General features: G+C 46.7%; 2 protein-coding genes across 9 annotated transcripts in view; both read left to right on the top strand.

Annotated features, from left to right (window-relative positions):
• The window catches only part of LOC120816889 (ELKS/Rab6-interacting/CAST family member 1), an 84,378-nt gene extending 81,424 nt beyond the window's left edge, over positions 1–2,954 (top strand). For all 6 annotated transcript variants that reach the window (XR_013467260.1, XR_013467259.1, XR_013467258.1 and 3 more), the window contains one exon: positions 802–2,954. Coding sequence is in view for 3 of the 6 variants with exons in the window: in XM_078100251.1 (XP_077956377.1) it covers positions 802–939 (138 nt within the window). In the remaining 3 variants the exon portion in view is untranslated. The remainder of the gene's footprint in view (positions 1–801) is intronic.
• A 3,196-nt stretch (positions 2,955–6,150) lies between these two features.
• The window catches only part of wnt5b (wingless-type MMTV integration site family, member 5b), a 54,930-nt gene continuing 38,697 nt past the window's right edge, over positions 6,151–22,383 (top strand). The window contains exon 1 of one of the 3 annotated variants that reach the window (XM_040172571.2): positions 6,151–6,651. The gene's annotated coding sequence lies outside the window, so the exon portion shown is untranslated. Of the gene's footprint in view, positions 6,652–7,704; positions 7,722–22,383 lie in introns of those variants that run through there. The other 2 variants (XM_040172572.2, XM_078100253.1) reach the window with 2 other exon arrangements.

Here is a 22,383-nt window from a genome sequence, read left to right as displayed (position 1 = left end):
AACATAAATGTCGGCTTGTGTTACACGACTGTTTGAGCCGTACTCTTATTGATACAGATGTATTGGTCATTAAGTCCGTTCGGTTTGACGTCTCAGCTCGGCTGCAGCCAAAGAAAATATCATCAGCACTCTCTCACAGAAATGTTCCAGTCTGTATGGTCAGAAAGAACTACATTGTGGTGTTTTCAGATTACAGTCTCATGTGTGTGTGTGTGTGTGTGTGTGTTAAACGCGCTCCGTGTCGTCCACGGGGCTTCATGGAGAGTTGTTGTTCCAGCCTGTTGTTTGTGCGCTTGAATGTTATTGGATTTCATTTTTGTTTTATGTCCGTTTTGCTTCTCTTTCTATCGGTTGTCTTATCAGTCAGCCAGTTGGCTTATTCTAGCATTAAGCTGGAAACAGGAGGAAACTAAAAATTCACACAACCAGCACCTTGAAAGCTCACCAGTGTACTCGCGTTTGAGCTGTGTAGAAAGCAATTTGTAAAAACAGAAATGTGCTGTTTTATAGGCCGTAGGAGGAACGAACGTACCAAAGCAGGAAGCGTCTGGCACATCGTTTTCACACGACAACATTTGTGAACTTTAACACAGTAGGCAGTTTGTTATCTTTCTCTTTCCAGTCTTTCTGCTGAGCTAATCTAACCAGTTTCAGTGCTCTGATCTATATATAGTTTATTTAAGTGTGTATCCCGAGTGACGAACAATTCCTTTTCCTTCTGCGTCGGCTTTATGGGCGAACGTTGGATTTAAAAAACCTCTAAAATGTCTCTCTCTCTCTCTCTCTCTCTCTCTTTGTTAGTTGGAGGCGGAGTTAGCGCTGTGCGAGATGGAGGGGGCGGAGCTCCAGGAGTACGCCAACCAGGTCCTGCAGCAGATCGCCGAACGATGCCCCGACATTTTGGAACAAGTGGTCAACGCACTCGAGGACAGCTGCTGACACACACACACACACACGCGCGGTGACAGAAACACACACGCTTATTCGCACATGAATTATCCCGCACGGTCAGAAGCCGCAGGACCGGTAAGGTCTCCGGCATACGGCCGTAACCCGCTGCTACACAGGTCACGCCGCGGGATCAGGACCTTCCCTCCCACCTGCTCTCCGCTCAGCTGAATTTTGGAGGGAAAAAAACAAACAAAAAAAACGTCATTGCAGAAAAACCATTCTTCCAACGTGTCTTCAGTCTTTAATCACGTGTAACACACAGTGCCGGCTGAGGGAAGCGTTGTCTATTGTGCTTTGTTGGCATGCAAGTTAATTCGTTCATGTTTCTCTGACATTTAACGTGTATTTCGCTTACTACTTTGAAACAGAAGCCTTCACCGCTCTCTCGCCGTCGGTGAGACGCCGTCTCGTGTCCTTCAGCAGACTGGTTATCGTGACTTGATGTATTTCATGAAAGGGGGGGGGGGGTCTAAATGTAGAAAAGGGAAAAAGTGAGTGGGGCTCGCCTCGTTGCTTCTGATACCAGACTTACATGCCGTCACCACATTGTTATTCGGTTACGGTTCCAAGGTGCGTTTGTTTCAGCTGCCTTTGATTCTTTACATTATTTGCTGCTAACTTTTTAACTTTTACTTTTCCATGCCTTGTTTTTTCTTTTCTCTCTGATGAAACTTCCCAACCGGCAGTTTCTTTCAGAAGTAACCTCCACATAGTTGTGTATATTGTAAAGCCAGAACTTTAATTAACAGCTTTTTTCAGGGGATCGTGGTACTTTGGTCCATCTTTTTGTCCCATTATTGATGAAAGGCGCCACAGTAGATCTCGCAGTACTCCCTTTATTAAAAAACACCCGGTGTAGATATTTAGTGCTTCTTCTTAACGGAAGAAGAATTCAGTCATGGTGAAATTAGGTTGTGTTCAGACAATCCCTCACTCACGTTTTGTGACAATCCTTTTAGAGTTACCATGGAGAAATATGAGTTCATTTCCCCTGATTGAAGCATTTTATTTCATAGGAGGTAGGAAATATAATATAATTGCTCTATTATTCTTTTTTTTTGCTTTTGGTAAGAGATATATGATAAAGATATTAAAAAAATACTGATCTTGTTCAATTGCAGATATTGTCATGTATTTGTTGGTATGCGATACACAATGTGTCAAACTTTGCAAGTGACCACAGATTGGTTCTGCGAGCAGGAGGCTGCCAACGTATATAATGCACCCAGAAGAGGCTCCGTGTCCACCGGGGGACACTCAGGATATGTGTCCTGGAAGGAAGCGACACCCTGAAGCATGTTTCCCACAGCGCTTACAGCCTCAGCATGAAATATACATACTACAGTATTATATATACATACATATATATATATGTGAGTGCTGAAGCGGTGACTGGCAACATGCGACTGTTGAGCGTTGCTCCCTGAAAAGAAATACCCGGTGGAGACGAAGCCTAAAGACGGAGATTTACACCGTCAGAAAGCTGTCAAATAAAATGTGTCACTATCTGCACCTCAGATGGGTTTTTAAAAAAAAAGCCCAAATGTGTATAAAAGATGACTTTCATTCCATAATATGACATATCTGTTTTATGAGGTGTGGGAGCCTCAAATGTCACTGGTTTGAAATTGATCATCAGTAGTTTGAGACCTGGTTCTTATTTTGGAATGAAACCCCATCAGATATGAGCTTGTGTTTGTAAATCCAGTATTTGGTTGTCTTGTTTTATACTGATAATGTTATGGAGCGCTGAGGACCGGGACTCGCCGCGACTTTGTTGTGGATTGACAATAACAGAATGGAATAAAACGTGGATTTATCTTTAATTTGACGGGGAGGGATTCTGTGCGTGTTTTGAGGTCTCAAACGTGTGACACGTTCAAGCAGTTAAACCAAATGATTAATATTGTGTCTCCTAATGTTTCTTGTTTCATCGATCTCTTTGTTGAAGGTAACAAAAACAAGCCATAAAGAAAATAAACCAAAATATCCTTTTCATCCCTTTAATTGTGACGCCTGGGATTAATCCTCGCTCCCACACACCTCCGCTCAGTGAGCGTTTGTTAGATAGAAGGACTGACGGTGTCTTTTTTCTCTCTCTAGGCTTGAGCGGCAAACGATAAAGACGGCGCTTAGATCATTAGTCCTTTTGTCTCATTTCCTTACTCTCTCTGACCTCTCCTTCCCCTTCGTTCCCTTCGCCTCCCCCCCTAGACGCTGCTTCTTATCTTGTCACTAGTGGTTTATTTTCCTACTCGCCCACAATAATGACATTGTTCCATCGCCCTCATCCTGTTCCTGTTCTTTACACACACACACACAGTCTGAAAGGGATGGTTTGGATTTATGAAGTGGCGCTGCAGAAGTCGGCGTGTTATACATACAGCAGATTTGAGGGGGTACCGGCACTTCAGGGGCACGAACTGAGATACATTTGGGCTCCTTTTTGTGTCCCGTGGGAAAGGCGAACAATTAATCTATGACAGCTATATGAAGAGGTGAAAATATGCTAAATGTAGTGCACCCTAAAACTGCTTGCTATTAATGATGACGAAATAAACATAACATATATATATATATATATATATATTCCTTTATTAGTCCCACAGTGGGGAAATGTACAGGATTGCGGCAGCAAAGTGGACAGTGCACACAACATACATGGTAACAAAAAACAAGAGCAGCAGTATCATGATAATAAAAATCATGATTCTGAGATTAAAAATAAATTAAAATAAGAGTGCCCCTCATTCAAAAATACAAGTTTATCACATGTGTTTGTGGTATATATGGGTGAACGCACACTTCCTCATAGCTTGCGTCCCGCACAAATATTGCAGAAGGTCAGTGTTCCGCGTCCGCTCAACTAGAAAACCTGGTTTAGCGGCTCGACTGACCTTCAACCTTCACCTTGACCCGACTCTGTGGAAACATCCTCGTTTCTCACACAATAAAGCACCCTGACAGTGTGCGAACGCAACATGTGTGCCGATGTTTGCCTCCACACATGGCAACGCTCCGCTCGGTGCGTGTCGGTACCTGGGAGGTTTGGTTTTGGAAGCATCCGTTCTGCTTTCTCCATCTACTGTCCTAATAAAAGCCGGTGGAGGGAGACAGGAGGGAATGGATGCAGTCAGAGAGAGGAGGGAGAGTTACGCATGTACGACTGCCTGATTTATGTGATGGAGAAGGAGATGGAGGGAGGGAGGGAGGGATAGAAAAGAGTGGAAACACAACCGGCTGAGCACCAGATACCCTTTCATCGTCCTGTCTCTGCCGTGACTCATGGCTCTGTGTCTTGTCTCGAAGCCCAAATTGTGCAAAATGTGACATACTCACACACCGCAAATGTGTTCAAGAGAACGGCATGTTGACATTTCCTCAAAACCAAGTCTAAGATGCAGAATAAATCCCCTTGATTCTTTTTTCATGCACCGCTGTGAAATTTAATACTGTCTGTATATAATATGTTCTGAAAAATGCTAAAAATGTGCAGTCAACAATTTCCAATGTCTCCAACATGTCACACGGTTGAAATGCTTTACATCATTGACATTAATGGTTGGAATTGAATTCATTCCGTTGCATGGTTTGCTTTTTAAATTTGGTTGCAACCACACGCACACACAAACACACAACTCAGCGTTTAAGCACACCTTTCTTCGTAGACGCCGAGCGTTGATGAGATCCCGCTGATACCGGCCCCGATGTCCTTGAGATAACGTTTGAACATTTGTTTCCGTGAAACGACCAAAGAGGAGGACGGAGACGCGCGGGAGAGACGGGGGGGACGAGAAGCTAAAATGTGCAGAGGAAGTGGGGAGGGGCCTGCGTTGGCTTTGGGTAGATGTGGTTTCAATCATCACACATCACATCGCACATGAGTGCAAAAGAAAAAAAGACGGAGAGGGTGATGGAGAGAAAGAGAAAACAGAGGAGAGGCCGAGCCGAGACCAAAACAAACAGCGACTCGACCTAAAAAACACACGCTCCGTCTGTATTACAAGTCTTCGAGCTTAATAATTAATGATTTCAGTGGTGCTTTGAAGGGATAATAAACCTGTTGGTTGTTAGTTTTGGATGTTTGCTCTTTGTAGGCCTTGTTTTTGCTCATACGTGCTTACTGGCCTGCCGGTGGGATGAATGCAGGGGAGAAGGAGGGAGCAGCGGATGGAGAGAACTGGCAAGATGGAAGCGGCAGAAGGACGCAGAGAGCAGCAGGAGGACACTGAATAAGCGAAATAAAAACAACGCGAGAGGAGTGGAGCTGCTAAAATAAGCTGCTGGCCACAGAGAGCCCAAACATCCACCAGCAGGGAAGACATTTCCCTTATCTTCTGTTCCTCCTCCGGCTGTGCATTCCTGCGACTTTTATTGCCTTCTGAGAGAATGTCTCCCCGAGCTGCCGTGTCCCAACGAGCGATGGGGACGGACAGATTCGGCTTGTCAGTGATTTATAAGGGGCGTCTCCGTCTGATGCGGCCGAGGCCGGTTTTGAAATGTCCACGTTGACCTCACCAGTCAGCTCTCAGCAAGGGTCAATGCCTTCAGCGAAGGGGACGGATTGTCCAACGATTCGAGGTGTATAAGTTTCCCATTTGCTTCGTACACACAACAATGAGCTCAAAAATACACCGAATGGCAAAAAGGAAAATATTAGGTTTTCATAATGCAATATAGTCTCATTACATCTCTGTGGCCCGTACCTCCAAAACCATGCAGGCTGATAAATGGAAGTGTGCATTTTGGATTGTGGGATGAACTCTGCTTTTAAATACGCGAACAACTGACAAACCAACGCGATTGTAAAGAGCAGAATGTTGTTTTATGATTGATTTATTATTCGGTTTGGACACATACGGTGGGCCGAAGCGGTCAGGACGGTCGAGCGGTCTGGTGGTGGTCGAAGGTGTGACTCCTTCTCCTTCTCCTTGTCGTGTGGACTTTTGGCGGCGAGGGTTCGAATCCCGCCTCTCGCCAACGTTTTAGAGATTTCTCGGGGTTTCCTAGTTGTAGAGACACATTTCGTTTCCTCCTGTGTGGGTGGGCAGGAGAACCGTTTCCACGGCACGGACAGCGCATCCGAGGGAAGTGCCTTAGTTTCACTCCAGCCTGTTGCGGATTCCCTCAGTTTCAAACTTCTACGCTCGATGCGTAAAATGGAGAGCACCCTCCTTCCTCTGCGCCCTCCTCCTCCTCCTCCTCCTGCTTCCTCCCCTCCACCCCCACCGGGTGCGTAATTATTGGAGAGCTTTCGGAAAACTTGTGATGGCCGTGGAGAAATCTCACTTTATGTCCGACACCTGTTGCCCGAGGACACCGCGCGCATAGACGCACGCCACTTGGAGCGCGCTCCGCTGACATCCGACCGCATTTCCACGCTCCTACGGGACAAGTTCGGACATTTTGGGTACCGACAGGTCCGGGGCTGCGCCGCTCTCCCACTAGAACCCTCATTGTGCCATTTCTGTGATACGAGCAGCAGCGAAAAGGGAGGTCATTTCATGTGACACCCAGAAGGTCCGCTGGCTCCGTTCTGCGCAGAGAGCGCTGTGCAACAGGCTGGAGGGGGTTTCCCTCTCCATAAAAACCACCGACTCGTCTGAAGTTCCCCTGCGGGACGGAGAGACACACTTTTCGGACTTGAGCGCTTCGGACGGTGAGAGGACGGCGGGCTTTCTTGGAGAGAGAGCAGAGCAGGTAGGAACTAACATCACGTTCGGGGTTTTTTGGGGGGGATTAACTGTATTTAAAAAGTTCATCTTAATGAGTTCTGTCGACACACTTTTAATTTGGGATTTGTCTGAGACACACACATTTATTTCAACCTTTTTGATAATGTGTCTGTGATATTTTCTGTCAGTTTTTTGTACCTTGCTCCTTTGCTTTGACACACACAACTTAAATAGTTTTGCATGGTGATTTATTGAACTCTTGAACTTTTGAGTCACTTTGTACATTCCTACCAGGATACACTACAGCAGATAGGGGGTGGGGGGGAGGGGGTGGGGTGCTGGTTCAAACTTGTTCCACTGGGCCGCTCAATTTGAACTTGTACATGTTTGGTCCCCACAATGTTCCGTTGTCACAGTGTTCTTACAGAATGAGCTTATTTCATGACTTTGGCTTCCACATGACGGTGGTGAAACGCTGTGTGTGTGTGTGTGTGTGTGTGTGTGTGTGTGTGTGTGTGTGTGTGTGTGTGTGTGTGTGAGAGATCTGCCAACCCCATCGCCCTAAATGAAGGCAGTCCTCTTGCATTGCGGTGGAGCCCTGGACTATTTTGGTCGAAAATGTTGCACAAATGTTTCTCTCAGTGTGGAGAAGTTGCCCCGCCGGCCTTCATCCGGGCCGACACCAAAGGGACCAGCTCTGGGAGGACCAGGGTCACCTACTTGGTGGTAAACACAAGCAGGAGGAGGATCTCTCTCTCTGTTTGAGGGTCAAAGCTGCTATATAACGGATAGTTTGGCACTCCAGTTTGTTTGCCTGCATAAGCACACAGTGGCAAAACATCATAGATGCCCGGAGCGGAGACGATGAGTGAGGACATAAGTGTTTTTATTGTGGAAAGGTAACTTCTGAGGAGAAGCAGAAAGTGAACTTTGGTGTTGTACGTTTAGGCTTTTATTTAAGACAGGACGTTTCTGAAAATTCCGTCAATACTTTGAAAACAGACCAAAAACCTTTGGCTGTCCCTTCAATAATATTATTGTATTTGTTCCTTTTGGACGGCTGGTTTCGTGGAGCCTCTGTGTTTTCTCTGCCTGGTAAGAAGACATTCATACATTACATTAGAGGCTTTATGCTGACCGTTGAACTTGGCTAGAAACAGCCAGTTTGTTTGACATGTTGATCTCAAAAACGTAAAAATCTATTCAGTTGAAACCTATAAAATCGACAAATTATTGTTCTTGATTTAATCTGGCAAACATTGTTGGGATTGACAAAAACATTTGTAAAAAGGACATTTCCAATGAAAAAACGTCATCTTGCTTTATAAGAATCCATCTGATTAACTGGAAACTTCCTTGTTGTTTTTAAGGCGCAATTAGTGCACGGAAAGGCATGTTTTTTTATTTCATCTGGCAGCACATGTGAAGCTTCTGACAGAACGTCAAGGTCGTCTCTGGTGGTGACGTCTCCGCTTCGCCTCGCGCTCTTCATGGTTTTAAAAGTCTGAGACCCACCTGAGCTGTGGCGCGGATTGACAGCAGGGCTGATAAAACCTGAGGAATTGTGAGGGGGGGGCGAAAGGGGGTAAAGTAACGTTAGATGTGTAGATAAAGGTAGCGAAAAGTTTCCTGTCAACAAGTTGGCCAATGGAGCGAGATAATCTCTCTTCCTCCTTCCTCCCGTCCACCACGACCACTTCTGGTCCTCCTCCCTCCCTCCACACAAAAACTCTATCACCTCATCTGAAAGACGCAATGCTTTCATGGTTGTATTGCTCCTTCTGAAAATGTGCAAAGGGAGTTGGTTTTACCTGAAATATGGATTTGTTCCTCAGGAAGAAGAAGCACTTTTCCCATGTTGGTTGTTTTTTTTTGTTCTTTGCGTCTGTCTTTCCTCTAACTGCAGAGAAAAACCTTTTCTTTAACCAAACACAGAAGTGCTGCTTGAGTGTCTTGTCCCTCGGGACTCACTAATTAGGGGAGGGGAGTGAGTGTGTGTGTGTGTGTGTGTGTGTGTGTGTGTGTTGTGTGTCCCTGCGCTCGATATATGAGAAGATGGGGTGTCTGCGAGCGTCAATGGATCCTCAAGGTCATTGTGACGTCTGTTTTGAGTGTGCGGCCCCCACATGGCCCCCACATGATCAGACACAATGGGTTTGGAGGTAAGATGGAATATTCCCCAAACAAAGACCAGTAGACTTTTCACAAACTCTGAGGGGAGAGAAATCTGCGTGAAAAGGGGGGTAAACGAGGCACGGCAGCATGCCTGAGTGTGTGTTTTTGTGTGTAAAATGTATGTGTGCATGTTTGGAGGGTCTGAACAGAGGGGGCGGGGGGGGGGGGGGGGGGTCTTTAACACTGGATGTGTTACATGTGTGTCTTTTTTCCCAGTGGGAGCACTAATGACTAACGCGGACACACACAGATGGTGGTCCACGTTAAGAGGATGGCCTCTTCAGTTGAAGGGCCAGTATTTTAAACCCAGGCCTCTGATTGGTTGACTTGAATCCAGGGAATTCCTCCCAGGACGGTGTGTATGACAGCATCTGGCTGAACCCGCCCTCTCCTGGTTTTGTGTGTTGTGTGTGCGTGTGCATGCCTTTTGTTTGCATATATTGAGTCCGTCTTGTCTTCAGGATGATCTGTGCAGCTGTGAAATATATAGATATGACATATTTTCAAGATTTCACTTGGTTGTAATGTGATGACTTTTCAGAATTTAAGATTCATTTTAAATGTTACAGAATATATACATATATATATATATATATATATATATATATATATATATATATATATATATATAAATATATAACGTACACTTTCTCTTCGCGGAAGACCTTCTACCTGACTGATGGAGAGGTAGCCAAAAATATTTGCAAACTCGCTAAGGCAACTGATTTACGTAAATATTTTCACGGCAACGTCACATATATTTTCATAAATGGATGCAAATGTCCTTTTCACTGAACTACCCATTTTTTAATTTTATTTTTTTGCAAAGTCAAGATGTGACCCCCGTGGTACGTTACCTCGTCTCCGCGCCTGCATGTATGTGCTTGCGCGTGTTTTAGGCTTTTTCTTGGTCTGGCGGTCTAATGTAAGGGCTATGTAGTGATGTCATCGGGGCGGCAGGGTGGGGTGACACGGGGTTAGAGTTTGGCAGAGGCCCTCCAGCCTCCAGCAGCCCTCGAGATGTGTCCGACCAGGAAGTATGTCGCTGTCCCCACTTGTCTGTGTGTGTGTTTGTTTGTGTGTGTGTGTGTGTGTCTGTGTGAGTGTGTGTGTGTACACTAATAGTAAAAATGGTTAATGGGACACGTTTTTTGTTTTTTTATCCGGCCGGCCGACACAACGGGACAGTCACAAACCAAACGACCACAACGCGCACATGCAGCATGTGACTGTGTGATGAAAGCCCTGCGATTCAGACCTTCTGTCACTCGAGTGCGACGTTTTTTCCAAGGTTTTTTCCGCCAGCAGCAACGGTCGGGAATATTAGTGGGGAAACTTTGATGTGACATAATGTGGAGAGCATGTATTCGGTGTTTTTGGCCGCGCGCCGTTGTATGAACGGAACAACCCGCGCAAAACGCCGAGATCGCCACAGGGCCGGCCTTTCTCCTCTCCTCTGCCCTTCCCTCTCCTCCCTTCCCTCCTCTCCTCTGCCCTTCCCTCTCCTCCCTTCCCTCCTCTCCTCTCAGTTGACCCGATGCGGCTGATAAAACTATCAACAGCACACCTGCACCGGGTTGGACAGTTGGACTGACCCACACACACACACACACACACTCCTGGCCATGTATGAACACAAACCCAAACAGATGGGAACGGGAATTCCTATTTAGAATGTGCTCTCTACAATAAGCCAATTCGTTTCTGCTTTTAACTCTCTTGTCTTTCCCTTTTACCTCAATGTTTTCCCAAATCACCGCATATGTTGTTTTCAGTTCGAGACATTGTAAGTTGTGTTATAATAAGGAGAATATCTGGCTCAGTGTATTTCCTCCTGCTGACGTCGTCAGAAATATTTCCCCTGTGGATTTTCTGTTTGTTAACTTAAAGGCGATCAGGGAATACGCCGCTTCTCTTTGGTAATGCCGCTAATACACCGAGGTCCTCTGTAGGCGACCCAGTCTCACAGCAAAACGTGTGATGGCTACATTGTGGAACGTGGTATTCTCACGCTTTATCCCCAACATCGTGACAATGCTACGTTTTCTTTCGGCCCATTCATTTACATCGCCTTGCAACTACGTCACTAGAAACTAATAAACGTAAGGTCTTCTACATTCTCTGATAGAAGATTATGAAAATATAACGCATATACTTCTTGCTAGAAATGCCATCGAAATGCATGCAAATGCTGATGCTTTCTTAAAATATTGTGTTTTTCACAGATGATAGACCGACAGTCTGCCATTTTCTTTTTTTAGCTGAGGGGAAGGTGATCGTCAAACGTGGTATTCTCACGCTTTCTCCCCAAAAGCGTGAGAATGCCACGTTGCACAACGTAGCTCTTACACGTTTTGCTGTGAGACTGGGTTGCTGTCGATGCTTTTGAAGCTCAGAGACCTGCCAAGAAGAGCCAATGCACTGGTATGCATTTAGATTTCAACTTGGGAATACCGAATCGGAATTCGGAAAGAGCCTCCTGCTCTCCCGCCTGAGCTCCACGGGCTCCACGAGGGACGTTTAAAACTATCATGTCCCGTGTTTTTTGTGTATTTGTTTGGACTTGAGATTGTTCACATCACAATGATGGTAAGATGGGTTTTTAAAGTTAACGACTTCCTGCCGCGTGACCTCAGGTGGCTTGACAGGTCTTGGGGGGGGTGAGTGTGTGTGTGTCCTAAACCCCCCCTCCCCTTGCTGTGTTGACCCATTGTAAATCATTTCACCCCGTCACTGTCGGCCAGTCAAAACACGGCAGTGAATGAACCCGTTCAGATCAGCCCGGTGGTCCTCCACACACACACACACACACACACACACACACACACACACACACACACACACACACACACACACGGACATCTGTATTCTCCTCACACATTTGAGCAATGGGAGCACATTGAAGAGAGTTTGGCAAAAACAGGTGGTGTGTGTGTGTGTGTGTGTGTGTGTGTGTGTGTGTGTGTGTGTGTGTGTGATGGTGGTGGTGAAAACGAGGGGAGAAAAGTCCAGCCCAGAAAAAAGAGTGAAGGTAATAAAAGAGCGTAAATAGAACATTTCAGTCAGTCAGATGAGAGGAAACACTGCCTCCTACCGGCCGCTGTCTGCTACTGCAGCACATCAAAGCAAATGGATGGATGAGTTTAGCGGAAAAACTCGTTTCACTCTCACACCTCGTGGTTTGTGATCACTGCGCTGCGCTTTTCACGGGCAAAGACGTTGAACACGAAACGGGGAAAGTCAAATCGATTTCAATTATTCCTTCACAAACATCTGATGTCACTCCACATGTTATAGAATCTGTGTATGATCCACGCATCCGTCCGACTAGTGAGTTTTTAGCAAGAGTTTTAGAGTGTGTGTGTGTGTGTGTGTGTGTGTGTGTGTGTGTGTGTGTGTGTGTGTGTGTGTGAGGGAGTTGGATGGGCCGTTATAATACAATGACATTCCCAGTGCACAGGTGCTCTTTCTAGATAATTACAGTGTGTTTTTTCTGTAGCCAATCTCTGAACTGAAGCAATACCAAATCTGTCAGCTCACACACACACACACACACACACACACACACACACACACACACACACACACACACATAAGGGAGATAGCGCCTCAAATTAAATGTATTCCCACTATACTGTTTCTGATTGCGAGCTAGCTGCTCTTATCCTTTTCCAGTCGTCCCGTCATCAATCCTCCACTCGTCTCTCTCCTTTTTCTCCACCTTCTCTATGCGGGTTTTCATTTTTTCTATCCGACATCAAGATGAATTGACAAAACATTAGTCCACTGGAGAAGAGAAGGGTCACAAGCAGACAACATCGATTCTCCCCCTACACACACACACACACACACACACACACACACACACACACCATCCATCACTGATTGGCTGGAATGATTTATTAATGAGCAGCCGAGGCCCGTGGACGGGGCCGACAGGACCGCGGCACTGCAATGCGTTAAAAGAGGACGCTGACTCTTTGCCAGATGTGCTTTTTTGGGCTAACGAGGGGAGCGCTGCGGTTCCTCCTCCTGTCCGTCCCGTTTTATCCGCGCTTTCACGGCGCGGAGCCACTTGCAGGCCGTCCGCTGAACATCCGTCCGCAGGCTGCACGGGGTGTGTGAAACGAGCGACCGCTGTGGCCGAGAGATGTAAATGACCAATAACTCGCCTCTGTGTACTTTTAATCAACTCTTTAGTAAGATACGATAATGTCGCTTTCCAGCTACGCGGTTTTCAAATCCAACCCCACATATAGAGAATATAGCGTGAGCTCATAAAACCCTGTTAAACTACATTTATCAGAGCAAACAAATGTGCGGAGTGCACTTCATGCCACCAGGGTAAAAATCCCAGGATCTGTTGCGAAGAAAATCGGCGTTTCGTTGCCATGGCAACACGGCTGATGCAGCTGTGTTCTGAAGACTTTCCACCCTGAGAAGATAAAAGCTGCTGTCTGCCATTAAAAGGCCCTTGTGTTCATCAGTGTCCCATCAGCAACATTAGGCCACATCCTGTCAGAAAGGGGGAGTAAACACGTTTCTAGCAATATTCAGTCTGAGGAGAATTTATTTAACTCATTTTTGAGTGTCTGCTGCTCTTAAGATCCTATAAAGTCAAGTGACTGAAGCTCCAAACTCTTCTTCCTTAACAGCACCAGAGGTGCTTTTGTTTCTCGTCACCTCTCTCAGCCTCACGCTTCCATGAAGATGCTGCTGAAGCTCCTCCTGGTGTGTGTGTGTGTGTGTGTGTGTGTGTGTGTGTGTGTGTGTGTGTGTGTGTGTGTGTGTGTGTGTGTGTGTGTGTGTGTGTGTGTGTGTGTGTGTGTGTGTGTGTGTGTGTTCGGATTCCGAATGTGGACACTGAATCCACAGCGCTCTCCAGCCGGTCGGCAGCTGCTATCAGAGCTCCGCCGGGCAGCTGCTCAAAGAGCTTTCACGCTCCGCTACTCTGCGGATGCCAAAGGGGTTAAAAAACATCTCCTGGATTTTCATCCTGCATATTTGGACACACGCAGCAGCGCATATTTCACGTGCACGCCGCTTGAATGCAGAGCAGAAAGGTGTTCCTCGTTGCGTTCAATGAATCTGTCTTGTTGGCGTTGGAGGACGACTGAACACCAGCGGGACCCGCCGGCTCTTATCAGTTATTCCACAACAGTTGAGCCCTTTGGAGGTGTTTACATGAACATGCAGTTTTTCATGTTGGATTACAGCTAACCAATTAACGAAAGTATTTTTTTTCTACCATTGTATTGACAAGTGTGATCAATAATGAACTTTCTTACTTCTGTCCAAGTATTTAAAGTGTTGAGGAGGACAGAGGTGCTTCTGCAGTAACTGTGCAAACAGACAGAGGGCGCTACATCACTGAAACTCGCCACTGACACCGCCGGACACTTGAGGGAGGTGACAGGGGAGACTGCCGGGGGTGGGGGGGGGGGGGGGGTTGAGGGAGGATGAGAGTTTGGAAGGGAGGGTTGAGATGAATGAAGAGATGGCACTTAAAGGCGGCATTTTGAACGCAGGTGTGAATTTTTCCCCCACATCCTTTCTCTCCATTTCTCTTTCTTCTTGATTCAGCATTTCATTTCGACCACTGCCGCTCACCCCATCGTCCCCTCCATCACGGGCATTTGGGCCCAGGCCATTTGTTTCCTCCCCCTGCAGGGCTGTACCATAAGTCGCCAGCAGGGGGGTGGATGTTCTCTGCATGCAGGTGGGTCCAGGTGTGTTGATGCTCTGTGTGTGTGCGTGTGCTTGTGTGTGTGTGTGCGTGCTGTCAGCATCAGTTGTAGTCTAGTCCCTTATTGTTCTATCATGTGGGAGCACTGGGGCGTCCTTATCGATCATACAGGGCAGTCAAACTTGTTTGAAAGAGACAAATGATTTAACCTCTGCTGTTGGTTCGCAAAGATCTTTTTGGACTTGTGCTTAAGTCTCACCCGTAAGTGTTTTAGATTCGGTAACTTTTGGTTACGTCTGTGAACAAGATGTTGTAACTAAGGCTTAAACAATACAAGCTGATTAGTCAGAAACGTACAGGCAACTATTTAGATAATCGGTTTGACGTCATTTTCTAAACCCACGGACAAAAACCTCACTGCTTGTTTCTGCTTCTCAAATGGGAACATTCTTTAACTCACTGAACTGTTGGTTGAACTGCATAGTTTACTGTCAACCCCCTTCTCATTTTATTTCTTTTTTCCTTCTCTTTTCACTCGAACTCCCCTTGTCGCCATTACTGCGCACGCACACACACACACAGACACACACACCTTCGGCGTTGCCCATCCTCTGTGGGCACCTACCCAGAGACGGGCAGCATGAGCTGGGCGAGGAGTCGCACCAGCCCCCTGCAAGACGTAGAAAACACAGTGAAGGAGGCAAAGTGAGAGGGAAGACGAGATGTTGGAGAAAAAGGGGACGGCGGGGTGAGAGGGTGAGAGGGTGAGAGGGGAGGGGAGGGGTCAAAGGAGAGGAGAGAGGGCGGACGAGGAGGAGCGAGGAGAAGCGGGGAATCGAGCGGAGAGAGGATGAAGAGATAAGAGGATGCGAGAGCAGGGGAGACATGGAACAGAGGAGAGGATAAGAGGTGGGGGAGACAAAAGGAGATTAGAAAAATAGATAGATCAATAGATAGAGAGAAGAAGAAGAAGAAGAAGAGGAAGATAGATACAACGCAAAAGGGACGTGTGAGGCGGGGGGTGAATAAAAGAGGGAGCTGGGCACACAGCCAATTCTCCCATGAGAGAGAGAGAGAGAGGTCAGAGCAATGGACACATCTCTCTTTGTGTGTGTGTGTGTGTGTGTGTGTGTGTGTGTGTGTGTGTGTGTGTGTGTGTTTGAGACAGCGGTGAGAGATGGAGGGAGGAGGAGGGAGGAACACAGAGGAGGGGGGAGCGCAGAGACCGAGAGGAGGACTCGTATAAGATACATACTGAATGCTTGAAATGCGACCTTGGAAATCCATATCTGTGTACTTGCTTGTGCCGTCATACATATAAAAGGCAAGGCTGGCTTCCTCTTCCAGTCCACAAATATCACAAAAAAAAGCCCACACCAACGTCTAATACTTCTTCCAGATCCTTCCAGCCTCATGCACGTGGTTCCTCCCCCCAAAAAATACGTCTCTGAAAATGAAGATGCAGATCAAGCATTTGACCAATCAGCAGGGAACTGCAGCGTTAAGAAGATGTTCCCCTACATTCATCCTGGCCTGTAGCTACTTGTTGAGGAAGGGCCGGGGAAACAATGTACCTGTCCCGCCTCCATCTTCCTCGGTTGCCATGGCAGCAGCAAAGTAGCATTTGTCATGAGGGGATAACGTGACGTTCTTCTCACTAATCACGGAAATATGTTGATTAATTATCAACTTGTCGCTGTGCAACAATCTGTCCAGCTGCACCCGCCTTGACGCGTGTCAACATTTTTCTGTGGTAGCTAGAAGGATTACTAGTCATCATTTTGAGAAATAAGTGTAACTTATGGGACTGACTTATTTATTAACAGTCCTTTGACCACAATGAGCTCTGGCACAGAGGAATAAGATATATATATATATATATATATATATATATATATATATATATATATATATATATATATATCAGCTTGTGGCTACGCAGACAATAGGACCAATTAACCATTGGTAATAGTGTCTTCTTATGGTTCGTTACTAATAAATACAATTAAATATCAGCAGCCAAATGATCCCAAAAAGAATTACACCATTGAAGCCCAGTTTTAACGCGTGTTTGTGTCGTTGACAGCGCTGAGGGCATTGTGGGTTATGCGAGGACATCTGCGTGTGTGCGCGTTGTTGCGAGGGCAGTGCAGGTCGCGGTGCGCTGTGTGCGTGTGTCAATAACAGTATCTGGAGGCCACCGGATTAAGTGACCTTGCATGCCACATGCGCTGTCTCCCACTCACTCACTCCCTCCCTCGCTCACACACACACACAGTCAAACACAAAGCCCCATGAAATCCTCTGACTCCTGAGGGTCTTTATGAGGCTCCTGCATTGGTCATGGAGAGCTGGGAGACCAGGAGGAGGAAGGGGTGCACCAGGAGAAAAGACAGGAGATGTTCTGGGAAGAAGAAAGGAATGAAGGAGGAGGGAAAACGAAGGGGTGGAAGAGAGAAACCCGCCTACACCCTGCATGCGTGTGCTCTTCATTCCCTTTGCCAAATATGATGCGGAGGACTTGGAATTGGATCACGTTCACCGTAAAGGTTGTTTTTACCATCCAGGAAGTGTGACATCCTCATTACACTCGACACCATTCGTTTACGAACGCAGCTTGCAGAACACGGGGTTTGGATGTAGAGAGAATAATAAAGATAAAAGCGGGTGGAGGAGGTGGATTCGAGGACATGGGCGGGTAAAGCTGAGGCCCCCGAGGGCCATGTACAGTATCTCATCTGCTGTGTGTGGCCGTCTGTGTGCGTCTGGGCACAGGGACAAGTGAGCATCTCTCTTTCATCCTTCCTTACTTCTCTGTTATCACTCACCCTCCCTCTCAACCAATCGTCTCGGTCTTTAGATTGTTGTGTGTGTGTGTCTATGTGTGTGTGTGTCTATTGTGTATGTTTATTATTGCAGTCCATGCACCTGTACTGGATATATGTGTGTGTGCTGGTGTGTGTCCGTGTTTCTGCACGTGTGTGCAAATCTTTATATTTGTTTGTGTGTCTGTGCCCATATTTGTGTATGTGTGGGCCTACGCTGTCCCTTGCTGTGTGTGCGTGTCTGCCACAAGCCCCAGTGAGATGCAGCGAGCATGACGGAGAATGACGGGTTGATTTATGGCAAGGCTATAAGTAGAATGACTACTGCTGGAGAGAGTGTGTGTGTGTGCGTGTGTGTGTGTGTGTGTGTGTGTGTGAGGGAGAAAAACCCGGCACAGAAGGGTGCAAAAACAGAGTTAGGAAGGAAAGATGGTGGAGAGCAAAGAGGAAGCAGAGGAGGAGAGAGCTGAGGGACGCAGCCAGAGTTACGAGCCTGACAGAATGGGAGGAGAAAGTAAAGACTGATTGGGATCTTGGGAGTGGGATTAGGGTCATTTGCATATTGCTAAGGATGACAGAAAGAAGGGGAGGAAAATATGTTCAACATGCGAGCTGCTGCTGGCATGAAGGGCCGGATGGGGGAGAAAAAAGAGGTGGAGAGGAAGTTCAGCCGTTGTCGGCGGAGGAGCCCCAGCGAGAGCGGGTTTAATGACGAGCGGGGCGTTCGGCTCGGCTCACGTAGCGCAGCGATTTGCGGGTCTCAATAGGAAAATAACATTATCTCCGCAATTACATTTACATTTTTAGACATTTAGCCCGTGTTGTTTTTGCAGAAGCGACATGCGCGGTGGAAATGAGCTTCGATTCCCAGATCGGCGACAACGCGCAGCGAACAATATCCAGGAGAACATTCGAGAGCTCTGAGGATTGCTGTGACCGCCACGGAGGAGGAAGATGATTGTTGTTACACATGCAGCCCTTTTGTCAAGCCGTACTTTGTAGCAGCAGATGTCATGTAAAGTGTGATTTTGATAGATATTATTCAGGGCCTCGCGCTGCCACGTCATCATTCATCCGATACTTATCTGGTATTTGTGTGAGTTCTACTTTTTCCTGAACCTGAGAGTGAGATCTCGTTCTTGTTAATGTGTGTTGATCACCCACCCGTCGGGGTCAGAAGGTCGCGGTGGCAACAGGCCCAGCGGGTTGACCCGGACGTCCCTCTCACCCGCGACACCCAGTCAAACTTTCACGTCTCAGCAAGGACGTAATAGTTTGACCAGACAGTGAAGTGGCGATAGAGCAATAGGTAGAGCAACGGGGCTTTATTTTGAAATGTCACAGATAAGAAAATGGAGGCATGCGTTCAATCCCAGTAGACTAATGGGATAATCAGATCTGAACTGCGCATCTAAAATGTGTGTGTGTGTGTGTGTGTGTGTGTGTGTTGCCGTGAGATTCATCTGCTTTAAAGGGAATCAAGAAAAAAGACACAATTGCCTCAAAGACAACCTTGGCAACCAGGAGGACTTTGAAGCGCACGTCGATAGAGAGTTGTGTGTAATTCTTAACAGCAGTGCAACAAACAATGTCTTTGGGTGGCTCGGCTCTTTTCATGTCTCTCTTATTTTATTTTTTCGGTTTTGCATTGGAAACTGCTCTCGTGTCGCTGCCTTCAGGTGAAATACAAAAGTGAGATAACGCCAAAGAAATCCAGAAAAGCAATGACGAGCGTTTTCAAGACAGGGAGGGAGGGGGAGAGAGGGAGGGAGAGAAAGAGAGAGAGAGAGAAGTCTTTGATCTCTCTCCTGGTGGGAGTTGGTCTTGGCATGCAGCCAGAAAACCCACCGGCGCTCACACACACACACACACACACACACACACACACACACACATATTTAGGTCTAGCTGGTCCGCTCCAGGGCTTTGTTGATTATTTCTGCTGGGAGGATCAAAGAAGTCGAAACCCTCCTCCATCCATCCATCCATCCATGCATTCATCCATCCATCCATCTTCCCCCTATCTGCTCAACAGTCCATCTGTCCAGGCCTTCATCAGTCAGTCCTCTATCTGATGGACGGACGGACGGACGGACGGACGGATCGATTCAGGGAGGATTCAGTTGTCAGAGTGGCCGAGCATTCCGAGGCGCCAGGCTCAAGGGTCGACACTTTCCTGAAAATAGGGAGTTCTGGTCTCCGGATGGAGGCTAGACTTCAAATCCCACTATCAAACGTAGATTTTTGCTCCCTCATAATATAACCCACTCAAATAAAGACCCGTCTGAAATGTCTCGTTTTGTCATCAGCATGTGACCTTCAGCCACGTGGCTTCTTTTCTGTTTGTCTAATTATGGAAAGCTTCCGTGAAAGTCTCCTGATGCGACCATGCACGTTTCCGTAAAGACTTTGGACATTGGAGGGTGCTACTGATTAGACCGCGTAGAATAAAGCTCCCACTGGTCCCCTGGTGAATCACCGCGCGTGAACCCCCCCGATAGTTCCCTCAGGCACCCGCCTCTCCGAGTGACCCTCAAGAATAAGTCATCATTAGAATGTCGTCTCGAGCCCAGACCACACGCACGTCGTCGGCCGTCAGGGTGTCTGAGCTGTCTAAGGCACCAGACTCAAGGGTGGATGCAGGCGTGGGTTCAAGTCCCACTCCTGCCACAAGGCTGACCTGCAGATTTGACGCATTCATGTGAGAATGTGTTGGCAAATTATGCAGAGATTTATTTTAGATTTTGGCATGAATTTAGCCTGTGTGTTTGTACGCGTATGTGTGTGTGTTTGTGTGTGTGTACTAACAGTTTGTGGCTCTGCATGGGGCACAGAGTGACGTCAACAGCTGCCATTAACACGGTTCTGGAGACACAGTAACATCTTCAGCTGTTGTTTCAGTTGTATAATAGTTGGTCTTTTTCTACTCCCTCGGTCTCTTTCATCTTCTCGTGGTCGATCCTCTTATTCCCGAACCCCTGCGTGTTCCTGAGAATGCCCTCTTCCTTTTCCGCCTGCAGTAATCAAACCCGTCACTGGCGAGCTGAATCAGCTGCTCATGAATTCCCTCTGTCTCTCTTTGAGCCGTGGAGCCTCCAGGTCTAACCTCCAGTTGAACTCCCATAGCTTTGTTTGTGTGCGTGTGTGTGTGCGCCTGTATTTGTGAGTGTGTGTGTCAGAGGTGACCCCTCACCTTCGACCCTCAGTGCATAACTGCCCGAACTCACGGCTCAACTCTTAGCTTATTCTACTGGGTATCTTCTCCCTTTTTCAGTCTTTCTTTCTTTTTCTTGAGCCTCTTTTCTCTCTCTTAAGGCCCGAGTGCATAAGGCCGGATGTGAGGGTCATTAAAGGGGCTCTGAGCATGTGTGTGTGTGTGTGTGTGTGTGTGTGTGAGTGTGTGCACTTCATTTGAAACGAGGGCAATGGCCATTCCTCCCGTCTAAAAAGGAAATACCAAATTATAAGGGCCTCTCTCTCTCTCTCTTTCTTGCTTTCTTTCTCATCAATGTTTCATAGGAACTTTTTTGGCAGTTTTGTCAAATAAGGCAAAGAAGACTTCTTCAGTTCTTACATTGGAAAATCAAACGGTTGCATTAACTTTTAAATTTCCTACGTTCTGTATTCTCTCTTCTATCATTTTATTAACGTTGATTAAAATGTAGATCTTCTCCTCTTCAAACCGAAAAATAAAACGATACAGTGGCCATTGTTTTTGTATGAACACATCGTATGTGCATGAATAATAGAACATGCATTCATACAACATTTATATTTGTAATTTGCTCGTCACAGGAGACGTTGGTGACTCTGTAGTTACCATTAAGCCGCAGAGTGCTTTTGTTGCCTAATTCTAAATTCCTAAAGACGAATCTTATTTTGAAAAACTGTCCAAAGCTGATGCTACAGGGGTCCATTAAGTTGGAAGTGTAAGTAGGAAGCTTAGTGCCACTGATGTTTAGAGATTTACACGATGTAGCTGGCTGGCGTTCACATATAATTCCCCAACAGAACAGTAAAAAGAGAAGTTGTCAGAACGAGGCCACCTTTTCCTCATTAGATTCTCTAGGTTGTAATAATTAGAAAGAACACTTATTATAGTGTGTGTGCTATTTAAGAGGAGGTTTAAAATTCAGATGCGGTTATCATAACATAGATTAGGTTAATAGTCAGTTGTTGTTTGCACGTGAGGTACTTCAAATCGTTGAGGGCAAAGCAGAAATGCATCATCCGACATCCAAGGCTGAAACAGACACTGCGAGAAAGCAGGGAAGAAAAAAACAAAGCTGCATGTGTGTGTGTGTGTGTGTGTGTGTGTGTGTGTGTGTGTGCGTGAGTGCGTTTGCGTGCGTGTGTGTGTGTGTGTGTGTGTTGGAGGTCTGCCAGGGAGCCTGCCAGCCAGCGAGGCTGAGCTGCAGGGCCCCTGCTGGGGGTGGAGGGTTCAGTTGAGCCCCCTGCCTCCACTGGCCTACTAGAGCATGCTGGGAAAGAAAGATAGAGGGGGGAAGGGAGGTATGATAAAAAGAGAGAGAGTGAGAGAGAGAAAGACCCCGGGAGAGAAAAGGAAAGAAAGAAGGGATAAAGGGAAAGAGGGGGAGACACTCAGACAGACAGACATGGGCAAAAGGGGCAGGGGGGAGGCAGGGGGGGGTTGATGTAGGGAGAGAGGCAGAGAAGGTGAAGCAGAGCTGGAATGTGAGAGGAATGCACAGAGGTGCAGAAGGAGTTGGCTTGTTGGGAGATCCTGGAGACCTGAAGGCACTGCTCCTTTATACCCTCCCTCCCTCCTCTGTGGACACTCAACAGATCCAGATGTGTTAAGTGAATTTCTTCCCCCCATGAGGAACAGGTAACAGATATGAATACGACTCATAGTAGTCGCCCTCTCCTGTTGAGTCCTTTATTCCCGTCACTCATCCACACAACGAACAGATGAGGCCTATTTCTCAATTTTACTGGGGAAAAAAAGAAAATCATTAAATTAAATACATCATTCAGTCTGACAGTTCATTTTTGACTTTGGGAAGCGCAATTGAGAAAGTAATTCACAAGTCACTTCCCCTTTTTCCAG

The sequence above is a fragment of the Gasterosteus aculeatus genome, chromosome 4 (genome assembly GCF_964276395.1).
Source record: "Gasterosteus aculeatus chromosome 4, fGasAcu3.hap1.1, whole genome shotgun sequence".
Taxonomy (NCBI): domain Eukaryota; kingdom Metazoa; phylum Chordata; class Actinopteri; order Perciformes; family Gasterosteidae; genus Gasterosteus; species Gasterosteus aculeatus.
This window is presented reverse-complemented; position numbering and strand designations above follow the sequence as displayed.